At 36.6% G+C, this 12511-nt stretch overlaps 1 protein-coding gene across 1 annotated transcript in view; it reads right to left on the bottom strand.

The window, feature by feature from the left end:
- DHX15 (DEAH-box helicase 15) overlaps nucleotides 1-12511 on the bottom strand; it is a 61824-nt gene that overhangs the window by 3950 nt on the left and 45363 nt on the right. The window contains exons 7-12 of the mRNA XM_042936787.1: nucleotides 12051-12137; nucleotides 10667-10816; nucleotides 10157-10265; nucleotides 9193-9384; nucleotides 6182-6304; nucleotides 593-783 (exon numbers count right to left, since the gene is read on the bottom strand). Coding sequence (XP_042792721.1) covers nucleotides 593-783; nucleotides 6182-6304; nucleotides 9193-9384; nucleotides 10157-10265; nucleotides 10667-10816; nucleotides 12051-12137 — 852 coding nt within the window. The remainder of the gene's footprint in view (nucleotides 1-592; nucleotides 784-6181; nucleotides 6305-9192; nucleotides 9385-10156; nucleotides 10266-10666; nucleotides 10817-12050; nucleotides 12138-12511) is intronic.

Here is a 12511-nt window from a genome sequence, read left to right as displayed (position 1 = left end):
TTTGTCTCTTCCCAGCACCCAAGTCTCTCAGTTGTAAATACCAATAATCACTCCACAGCATTGTGAATCAAATACAGCTGTCTGAGTATTTGACTTTTAGAGTCTTTAGTTTCTACAGAGAGGAAAGTGAACTGTACTTCTGGATCCACACAGACAAATGCCTCACTTCAGCATTGTTTATACATCCCCAGTTAAGATCTAGTCACAGAAACTTTTCAATATGTTTATCAAAAGCCAAGAATTGAAATTTACATTGAAGAAATCGTTAATCCCACCTGAAAATGGCTAGCACCTCATTTGGTATTAAAAAAAAAAAAAAAAAAAAAAAAAAGATGGGTAATTAAAAAGTTAACTCCAAATTGATTTCTATGTAACCGGATTACTGACTTTGCTGTTTAGCAAATTAATCTGTTACTCATTAGACACCTAAAATTTCTTAGCATTACCAGCTGATTCGAGAATCTGGACGTAACATTTAAAATCAATAATCAGAGGCATTCTTTACCTTGTGTTTAAAGGAGATTCAAAGGGCTGTTAAAGCAAACAATATTATGTAAACATTTAACTATGTATGCGTGCATTATCCACATACCTGCATAAAATACCCAGTAACCAAAGCTTTTCGTATATTGATATAATAGTCCCTGCTTGTAAAGTCAGTACTTCGACGAGGCAAATTAAATCTGTCCATAATTCTCGACAGCTGCTGGCGTACATTATCTGCTGACATCAGGGACCTGTAGTTAATGAAGTTGTCATAACACCACTGAACCGATTCATGATCTACAAAGTTGGAGGGAGGGGGAAAGAAAGCGGACATGAATCATCCAAATAGGTATATTATCTAATTAAAAAGGCAAATCATTATTAAGTGTAAACGAAGTAATCCAAAAAGGAAAATTACCCACATCAGCGTTAAAAACAAATCAAAATTTTATCAACTTTCCGAAAAATCTGTAGTGAAGTGCAAAATTAGAAACAGCACTAAGGTTTCTGGCTAGTGGATTTTGTGACTTTGAATAAACGGATTTTGAATACGCTATTTTTAATGAATTAAGTTATTTTACCCACGAACATCCACCTGGTTGTTTCTAATGCAGTCTAACAGACTGAGTTGAGGGAATTTGATAAAATGCCATCCAGGTCTTTCTCATTTTCAAAGAGAAGACAGCCTTAGATTAAGATTACCAAAAACAATTTAGAAGTTATAAAAGTGAACTCAAGTGACTACCGTGAAACCTGAAGTGTTTCGAAGTTTCACTGCAACCCATGTGCCTCTTGGTGTTGGCCAAACAAGATCTAAAGTTCGAGTGATAAACGCACTCCTTAATCCCCACCACCTACTTGTTAACTCATTCCCCCTCACCTCCCCTCTGGTAATCATCAATTTGTTCAATTAATTGAGCCTGTTGCTTGATCTGCCCCTCCCTTATTTTTTCTCCTTTGCTTATTTGTTTTGTTTCTTCAATTGCATGAGTGAAAGAAAGCATTAACGGTTTTGTCTTTCTCCAACTTCTTTCACTTAGCATTACACTCTCTAGCTCTGTCCATGTTGTTGCAGACAAGATTTCACTCATTTTTCAGGTTGAGTAATATTCCACTGTGTATATATACGACCTCTTCTTCATCCATTTATCAACTGACAGACACTTGGGCTGCTTCCGTATCTTGGCTACTGTCAAGTAACGTTGCTATAAACACAGGGGTGTGTGTATCCCTATGAACAGCGATGAGCACAGGATGATGTACGGGTGTGTTGGAATTATTCACTACATTATGCACCTGAACTAATGTAACAACGTCAACTAACTGGAATTAAAATAAAAACTTACAATCAAATAAAGAGCTGTATTATAGAAGTAAAAAAAATTAAAACACAAGTGATATAGTTTATAAGGACGTCTGGAATCCCCACTCATGTTTAATAAACAAGGCTTATTAATTAGTATTAATAAACAAAGCTGAACACTTCAAATAATTTCAATCCATGTATTTATTTATTATCAAAGGGATATCTCTCCACTGATGACTCCTTGACAAGCTTCCAACCAATCCACTGTCTTCTCATCTAATCAAAGAGCTCAAACTGCAGCATAATAGAAAATATTATACAGTGACATTTTTATGTCCCAGAGAGTCACAATGGAAAACTTCATTATTTACTTCAGAGGCCTTTTGATAAATAAACCTAAGAGGGTTACTGTGAAATGGGGGCGGGTTTCCTTAAAAAATCAAAACTGTTGATCCTTCCTACCGTTTCTGTAATGTACATTAATCTTTGGCACTTTCCTTTCTCCTTAGTTCTAGGATTCTACCAATTATAACATACAATATTTTCTTAATTGCTTTTCAAAAAACAACCAATATATTAATAAATGTTTGCCCATTACAAAATGCAGCCACAATTCAGAAAGGGTGGGTGGGTAGGTGGGGTAGTAAACGATCTTTCAATTGAAGAACTGATGTGTTCAAGACCATTAATTCACCCATCTAGAATGAGAAGCAGTATCCATCTGAACTTACTGACATTTAAACAAAGCACCAAATATCTTCCAGAGAGAAGACAAAGAAAGTATGCTTTAGAGGTATTCTTGCTTATGCTGCTGTAATGTACTGAGCTGAAAAGCAATGGTAATGTCCAAACTGAGACAATAAAAAAGGGGGCCTTTTGTAAAGGGAAGTTGATGTGCAGACTCTGCCCACGAGTATAGCTTTCTGGAGTTCTAAATTTCAGAATTCATACCCTAAAGGGTAACAAAATGGCAATTCAAGTTGTCAATAAACAAATACTATCTGTATTTTCTAAATCGTGAGAAATAGTTTGATAAATAAAACCTACAAATGGGAACATATTCTTAAAATAATGCTAGTTACAAATTTCTTACCAATCCAGTAAGCTACTTTTAAGATCTAAAATCCAATCATCTCAGAGTGAAATCATATATACACATACAGAAATCAAGGTGTTGCAAATTAACTTAAATCCCCTTGTTTCTATTTCAACAGTATTAAGATGAATTTTAGCTGCACTGTATAATCAACCATCGTCTGTAATGAAAGGGTTCCTCTTGACTAATACCTGAAACACAGTTGCTATTGTTCAAACATACTTGTTTTAATTAAAACATAGCATCATTTAAAAACTAGTGAAAATACTCCAAATTCAACAAATGGATATGAAATGTCCAAGTATTATAAGGAGATCTCAAAGTCTGACACTATTTTTTTAATGGCTCTCCTTATTTGAAAATAGGTCAGTAATTAAAGGCTGAATCCTTTGGAGACACTTACCAAGTGTTCAGTCATTCTGTTGCCTTTGACCTTATTTATTAAGACCAGCATATACAACAAAAGGTCTAAAACCACCCAACAGCTTATGGCAGTGAGAAGCATGTAGTAGACAAGCATCAAGTATCTAATTAAGTGGATGCTACCACTCACTCACGATACTCCCTCCACTAATCATACTGAGGGGGAGGGCGGGGGGGCGGGTAGCCTGAGTGGCTCAGTCAGTAAAGGGTTCCACTCTTGATTTCTACTCAGGTCATGATGTCATGGTTCTTGAGTTCCACCCACATGCTGGGCTCTGTGTTGACCCTCCAGAGCCCGCTTGGGATTCTCTCTCTCTGCCCCTCCCCCACAAGTGCTCACTCACTCTCTCTCTCGAAATGGAAAATAAAAAAAAAAAAAAAAAAAAAAGGTAGGATAAAACTTTCATAGATACCTACTGTACAATATTTTCATAGAAAGCCCCCAACTGCCAACATGTAAAGATAAGCATTATTTAGTAATTTTATCATTTGAAGTATTAAACTTCTGAATTATTACATTCATATTTAAAATCCAAATGCATAGTTCTATTATCAATCCAAACTTTAATTTTTTTTAATGTTTATTTATTTTTTAGAGAGAGAGAGAGAGAGAGAGAGAGAGAGAGAGAGAGTAGGGAAGGGTCAGAGACAGAGGGAGAGAGTGACAGAATCCAAAGGAGGTTCCAGGCTCTGAGCTGTCAGCACAGAGCCCGATGTGGGACTCGAACTCACGAACCATGAGATCATGACCTGAGCTGAAGTCGGATGCTTAACCGACTGAGCCACCCAGGCGCCCTAAACTTTATTTTCAGAGCAAATTATGAAATCCAAATACGCTGACTGCTGTGCCAATTATCAAAACTTAAAGAACAAAATAAAAGAACATTCAAATGTCTTGTGAGACCATACGGTAAAAACCCGTGCTGCTCCTTTAGACATCTTTTAAATCTCACTTGAAACAGTATCTTAATGATACCAAAGGATTTTGAGAGGCAAGATGGATATGAATCTGCTCCTTCTGACGGGACAGGAGCCTTCCTTTCCAAGGCCCTCCCCCCCCCCCCACTTCTTCTCATAGTGCGTCCACAGGTTACGTGTCTGGTGGTCGCCCAGCATCAACCACCACGGTAGACTTCGACACACAAAGGAATACAGAGTATTTCTTGGACTGACCTACCCCCGGAATAAAATCTTTTTTTTTTTTTTTTTTTTTTTTTTTTAATTTTTTTTTATTTTTTATTTATTTTTTATTTTTTAATATATGAAATTTACTGTCAAATTGGTTTCCATCGGAATAAAATCTTTAAACATGATGCATTATCAATACTTTGCACATGAGAGGGATAAATGTTCTGAAGTAAACTGTATACTGGCCTTCTGGCCTTCATCTTTTTTTTTTTTTTTCCTTTTTTAAACAGATTATTTATCAATTCTAGTCAACTCCTACCTGCACAGACGTGCAGGACTCTGGCAGCTCTGCTCTTTGCTCCACTCACGGGCTCTCCAGCACTTTTAGACTCTGACATAAATAAATTCACCCCCACCCCAAAGGAGATGTGCCAAAATCAACACACTATTTTAGGCGTATACAGAGATTTTTATGAGATAACAATGAGTTGCAAAGAAAACCAGAGGTGAAAAATTTATCAAGGCTATAAATTAGGGAACCATTTTCTTAACAGCAGAAAACACAGACTCAACAGTGATTGTGAACCCCAGTTTTGGTAAAGGGTGATGATGTAAAGCTACCATTCTTTGACTGCGTGTCACCCAACAGGTAAACTGATACATACATATCAAACATTTTCACAACCTGTTTCAATTTTTTCTGCATTTTTTTCTTTCACTTTCTAATTTTTATAAATGGCCGATTCCAACAACAGTATCAGGCAGTAACTTGATTACCGCATTTCCTTGTTTTCAAACAACTGGAAAATGTTTTTCACGTCACTAAATACTCTCTGAAAACATGATTTAAAGTTAGAACAACACTTTACCATGTGGCTATAGCATAAATCACTGAACCATCTTTCTACTCGTGGGCAATTTAGGTAGTCCCCCCTTTTTTTTTTACTATCATAAATAATTCTGAGGTGAAGTCATTAACTATATCTGTGTCCACAGGATACTGCAAGATAATTGCATAGATTATTTCTGGGTCAAACGGTATGAACTTGTTAAGGTTCTTGATAACATAAAATCTGCTTTTCATAAAGACAACATCAACTTCTATTCCCACCTCAGTGTAGGACTGTTCCACTAAACCTACTCCTACACACCTGAGAGCTATTTTTCTATAACCTCCTTTCTGTAACCAATTTTATAGGTGAGAAAATGGTACCTCTCAATAATAATGGCTCTTCTTGAACTCTGCAAGTAAAGTTGACTTTTCCTTCCGCTTATAGACCACTTGTACCTGAGAATGATCGTTCACATCTGCAGCCCAGTCTTCTGTTTTGGCAGTTTTATATTTATTTAAGAGCTATTTATTAGTAAAATTATTAAGCAGTAAAGATTCTATAAATAATACAAAATTACAAAAATACAAACGGTATGAAAATAAACAGTAAAAGAAAGTATATAAAATGTCTGTGTTAGTAGTAAATTTTATACTGATATTTTGTGTTTACTGTCCTGTATTTTCCAGCTTTCTATAATCGGTGCTTTCCCCCTGATTACAAGTGCAAACAACTTTGAAAAAGACAGACAATTTCTATTTTAAATGCTAGTCAGGAGTTTTTCCTAAAGTACCTCTGGGTTTCTAATGTATAGTTGTCACGGATAATAAATGAAAGTGAGATGAAGAAACATCTTATGCGCTGCAAGTGACATTTAGACAAAAGAGTGCCTTCAATCTAATTTACACTTACTTTGTTTAAAAGCGTGGTAGACGTTCAGCAGTGTCAGATGATCTCCATCTATGTGGGCAAATCTCATCTTGGCTTCATCTGCGGCTTTCTTGGCCTCCGTGGGGCGAACAAAACACTGTGGGACTAAACAAGGTTGGTATGGGCCCAACACAAACGCCCATATCGATGAGTCACGCATTCACAGATAGAGGAACAAGGCCTAGCTAGGTCAGTTCACAGAGCATAGGGCAGGGCAGGATGGCCTCCAACTGCATCTTGGACTGTTTACTACCTTGATTTGGTACATCAACACCTAACCACATCTGTAAGACAAGAGGGTTTCAAAGCTACAGAGTACCTGATTATTTTAACTAGATCTAAAAGTAGGCATCAAAACAGCTATTCTGAAGGCCATCAAGATACTAGAGATAGAAAGCTCAACTTAGTTCAAAAACCAGTGCCGATAGCTCTACCAATAACCAGAATTATGGTGTCAATAGCCTTTAAGCTAAATGTAATTTTTCAAAAGGCCATCCGTCGAATCCACTGAGTGCCTAGGGAAGTTACGAAGCTCTATTTGCCCCCCTGCAGGGCTAAAAACAACTTTCTAACCGATCTATTGGCACGTTTCTACTGTAATTTTTTCCCTAGTGCCGTGGCTGTTACCAACTGGTGGGTATCACTATTAGCACCGGTGAGCAGAAGCATATGTAAACATAAAAAATATCATGAAATCTTGGGTTTTGAGGATAGCAGTAGTGGTGGAAGGTTAAACCGCCTTTGAATTAAGAAAATTCAAAAAGGCTGGGGAGATTCAGCCTAGTTTTCCAGCATTTTAATAAAAAGATCAGAGAATGACGTCCCAAGTTTAAAAAAAAAAAAAAAAACTGTTATTTGAATCAAAACCTCAATATAAAAAGCAAAATCCAGTATTTAAAAAGTTGACAATTAGTCTGAAACAGTCATTATTTCAAGGGTCATCAAAATATGTAACTACAGTATTTGTTTAGAGCCTTGATGTTATTTCACATAAATTTTTAAGTTGTTACAAAGCGTGCACTACATTTTTAAAATACAACTTTCCTTAATTCACTTTAGCAATTCCATAGTCATAAAAGCAATATGAAAATAAAAATACTTAACAGCTTGGGACTTTTGTCAACACATTTTTTTAAAGCTCTTAAAACCTTGTCAATATAAAAAAGTATAAATGATCAGTCCAGATAGAAGATAATGGGAATAACCAACAACAAGATCAAATACAGTATCAATTTACTTTCCCATACAGTTTCCCCTTTAAAAAGATACCAAAGAAGCCAAGAGAGACAATGACACATGATCACAATAGGTAATAATTAAATGTCTTGCTTAATGTAACTGAAGCAAGGTAATACGTAAAAGTACAGAAACCTCTCAAAGATGTGAAAGTTAATGAGAACTAGCTCCCAGAATTAACAGTGGGAATAAGTAGCACCCTATAAGGCCCTTGATTTGCATTATTTACATCAGGACCTGAAAACCTCAAAAACTATTTAAATGAAAATCAAAGCATTATAAGCTGGGCAAACTTTTTGTTCCATGACTTCTTCCTCACCCTTTAACACTGTCCCCCCAAAAGCGTCATGCTTAATGACTGCTACACATAAATGTCCATTTTCTTGATATGCTAATAAACCCCTACGTTTTGCAGAGCTCCTTATTACAAGTAAAAGATACAGTTGGAAGATTTCAACTGTGTCACAATGACCAGTTGTTTTAAAAGCCTAATAATCTAGACTCACTCGATGGTAATTATATAGAATGCCTGATAGAGAAACTGGAAGAATAAAAACCGAGCAGATAACAAATAAATACACAAACAGTCTGTTAACTCTTGCCCCACACTTTCTCTACAAACTAAAATCCTGTGGAAGTACAACTGGGAGCATCTAACAAAAACATGTAAGAAAGGCAGACAACAACCTACCACCACCTCCGCAAGTGAGACTACAATTTTATTAAAATGATTCGATACTGCCCTGCCCATCTGCTCTGAGTCTGATCAGTCATAACTCTGCAAAAAAACATTTTAGCTAGTTCTTAAATAAAAAAAGTCACACCATTAAAACATACCATACATCTAAACTAAGCCAAAACTGCTATATTTAGAAATCTTTTAAATTTATCCTTTAATTCCATGTAAGATTTTGAATCATTTGAGGCATTAAGTTTGTAATTAAGACTAATAAACCACTCTGAAACTGGAAGTCATTCTCCCCAGTACTGGAACCAGTAGTATAGAATACTTTGACCATCAGTAAAAACGTAAGATGTCTTCTATTTTTAGCTGTGAGCATCAGTGAACAGTAACGAGCCGTATTTCTTCTTTTTGGAAAATCTAATTTCCAAGTTGTAGTTCATTCGTGGACTATGTTTTACTGCCACTAAAAACAGCATGATTTGTTCAGCTTAATGCTCTAATTTCCAAAATTAGCAAGTTTATCTTTTAGGTATATTTCTTTGATCAAGTGCTTTCTGCCACTGTAAAAGAATTATCAGATTAGATTCTAAGCCTAAAATTATACATTACTACTTCTATTTATTTGATACTAAGTTTAAAATTCATGTTTTGTTTGACTGCCACTAGAAAAGCTCAATTTAAGGACAGTTGTCTGGGTTTGTCTCAGGCTCACTTAACAGTGCCAAGTACTAGAACAGGTTCTTCTCGTGCTTTCAAATAAACCGCAAAACTGACGGACCTATCAAAGAAGTCAGTTACAACTGTGTTCAGACGTACTCTTCCCTTACTGCAATTTTACTGCACTCAAGAGAGCCAATGTTTTTACTATATTTCGTGCACAACGAATTACTTTACTTTTGTAAATATTATGTCTTTATAAAGCTATTTACAAGGTATTTAGGAAACAAAATGAGTTCCTCAAAACCATCTATAAAATCCGCTATCATGCTAAATATTAAAAAACAAAACCAAATGTGAAGTCCACCCAAACTGTGAAGAGCTGGGCTTTGTTTAGTTCCTTTCCCTCTATTACCTGACAACATAGCAGTAATAGATAGGACCTCATTAGAACAGTTGTAGTCACAACTTGCAATAACCATTTTAGCGAGCTGTGGGTCTAGAGGAAACTCTGCCATCATGGATCCCAATTCGGTCAGATCTCCATCATCATTTAAAGCAGCCAGGTAATTCAAAAGTTCTAGGGCTCTCATCAGAGTTTCCGGAGCTGGGGAAAAGGCAATCTATTAAACAAACTGCCTTAATAAGCAAAAATGTGATAAAGTACAAACTATTACAAGCAATCTCATTTTTCATTCTACAGTGGACCAAACTCAAAACTCAACCTGTCATCAAATTCAGTTACAGAGATCTAGCAAACTATGAATCATATAAACTTGCAAAATTTCCCTGCACAGGAGATAAAACTGTCATCTTCCTAAGTAAATTAAATAATTGTTCACAAAAATAAAATTAGAAACAGAGGTGCCTGGGTGGCTCAATCAGCTCAGCATCCGACTCTTGATTCGGCTCAGGCCGTGATCACAGGGTTGTGGGATCAAGCCCTGCATCAGACCCCGTGCTGAGCGAAAAGCCTACTTGGGATTCTTTCTCTTTCTCTTTCTCTCTCTCTCACTCTGCCCCTCTCCCTGACCCATGCCACACACACACACACACACACACACACACATACACACACACACACACACGCTCGCTCTTCCTCTCAAATAAAAAAAATAAGGAAAGTTCTCATTTTCCTATGCAATCAATAATTCCGAGAATAATTTAGTTATTCCAAGGAAAGAAAACAATTAAGAAAAATTTTCTCATATAATTATCACTTCCTTAGTTTTAATCCTAATATACAAGACTTCTCTGGATGCACACAGAAGAAAAAAAGGGGGTGTTATGTGCGTCTGTGCGTGTGGGTAAAGAATACAATGCAGAACTAGTGAATTCTGGTTACAACATTTGCTAAAATACGCTTTGAGGATTCATACCTGGTGGATCCATAAAGTCAAAATGCACCAAATCATCAATACCAAGCTTCTTCAACTGTAACACTACTGATCCTAAATTAGAACGCAAAATCTCAGGATAGGTGTTATCCTAGCAAAAAACAAAAATGTTTATTCTGTTAAACATGCCTTAATCCTCTTGCTCCAGAAAACAAAACATATCTGTTCTCTGCCTCTTTGGCTATTTACTTTGGCATTACTTCTAAACCACTGATCACAGGAGAAAAATACATGTGGAACATACCCGAAAGGGATCAGATTCTGTGAAACTAGCTTTATAAGGTTCAAAGTGTTTCTGCTGCTGTTCACTTCAACTTGCAACTGTTAACAGAGAGCTATACTGGTAGATTACACCATAAATCTCTCTCGGGGAAAAAGTAAGGAGGTAAGGGTGCCAAAAGGCAGGATGAGGTAAATAAAACAATTTTCTTCTGGTAACAAGTTCAACTTAACCTTCCAAACACATAGTAAGTATACAGCAAACCCCCTTACCTGCATTTCTGTTTTGTAAGCTTTCTCGGTATAAAGTCTGAAGCACTTCCCAGGTCTGGTACGCCCAGCTCGACCAGCCCTCTGTTGAGCTGAAGCTTTACTAATGGCTGTCACCAAAAGGGACTCAACTCTGATACGAGGATTGTACACCTATTGGAATGGAAATAACGTTCAGAATTTTTTTCTTCAGTTAAACACAGAACTGTAATCTAACATAAAGTATACAAAGTCCACAGCTAAACCCACAATAAACAAAGTAGTATTAATGAAGGCTGTAAATCACACTGAAATGGAAACTGAGAATGAGTCATCCTGTGCCTTAACTTTCTTTCAGATATTCTGACTCTATCATTCTGAAGACTCAAGCTAAGATGAAAAGGCTCTTATACACAGAGATTACATCATCTTTTTCTTCCGAATTTAAAATAATTTCAGTTCAGGCACCTGGGTAGCTCAGTCGGTTAAGCATCCGACTTCAGCTCAGGTCATGATCTCACAGTTCGTGAGTTCAAGCCCCACGTCAGGGTCTGTGCTGACAGCTCAGAGGCTGGAGCCTGCTTCATATTCTATGTCTATGTGTGTCTCTCTCTCTCTCTCTCTCTCTCTCTCTCTCTCTCTCTGCCCCTCCCCCACTCATGCTCTGTCTCTGCCTCTCAAAAATAAGTTAAAAAAAATTAATAAATAAAATAATTTCAGTTCTACCAGTTTTATCTTGCTTTAATATAGTGGACAAACAGCGCTGAAAGCTTTCGCCTGAAAAGAACCTGTCAATTTCAACACCTGATGTTCACAGTGAACGTTCAAGAAATATATTTTGAACCTAATCCACAAGAAATCAGTTACATACTGCCAATTTAAAGAGAAAAATTTCCATCAGAGACAAACACTACGTGTAACAAATTCTCCCAATTATACCTACAAAATGTAATCAAATATAATCAAAGATCTGTGAATCACAGAACAAACACACTATTTACTGAGTAGTCACTCCATTTGGCCAAAGTGCTTGGTATTCAGTACTGTAAACTAGAAATTAACACCTTTTCAGATACTATGCCTAGCAATAACAGAATCCCTAATTTCAAAGGGGAAGTGACTGATCTACAGGGATGACAATCCTGTTCCCTTATTGCTACACAAAAACAAAAAGGCCAAAGCAATCTTACAGGAAAAAGAAAAGCAGCCTAGGACTAAACATCATGCCTGGGCTTACGAAATGAGAGCCAGCTAGAACAGAAAGAGCTCATCACCACTGACGTTTGAAAACAAAACACAACAGAAAATTCTAAAAAGTAAATTCCAGTCATTACATGAGTAGATAGTAAGTACTGTGAAGCTAACACTAATTTAATAAAGTATACAACTAAAGTACCAACATATGTACCTTCTGTTTTGCAAATCCAGGATCGATCACAAATACCACACCATCTATTGTCAAAGATGTTTCTGCGATGTTAGTTGACACAACTACCTGTTAAGAAATAAATAGTACATAAATTGTATTACAAATCAGGTAAAATTCAAATGACAGTAAAAATAGCTATGACAGGGTGCCTGGGTGGCTCAGCCAATTAAGCATCTGACACTTGATTTCAGCTCAGATCATGATCTCCTGGTTCCTGAGTTCCAGCCCTGCATCAGGCTCCTTGCTGACAGTGCAGAGCCTGTTTGGTATTCTCTCTCTGCCCCTCCCCTGCACTCACGTGCGCTCGCTCACTCTCGGCTCTCTCAAAATAAATAAATAAACTTAAAAAAAATAGCCACGAACTTCTACTGAACAATGAATTTCAATCCAGTAAATAAACTAAAAATAAGGTTTCATCCTTAACAGCCAATGCAATATCA

This window comes from Panthera leo, chromosome B1 (genome assembly GCF_018350215.1).
Source record: "Panthera leo isolate Ple1 chromosome B1, P.leo_Ple1_pat1.1, whole genome shotgun sequence".
NCBI lineage: Eukaryota > Metazoa > Chordata > Mammalia > Carnivora > Felidae > Panthera > Panthera leo.
Note: the sequence above shows the minus strand (reverse complement) of the source record. Positions and strands in the feature narration are given on the sequence as shown.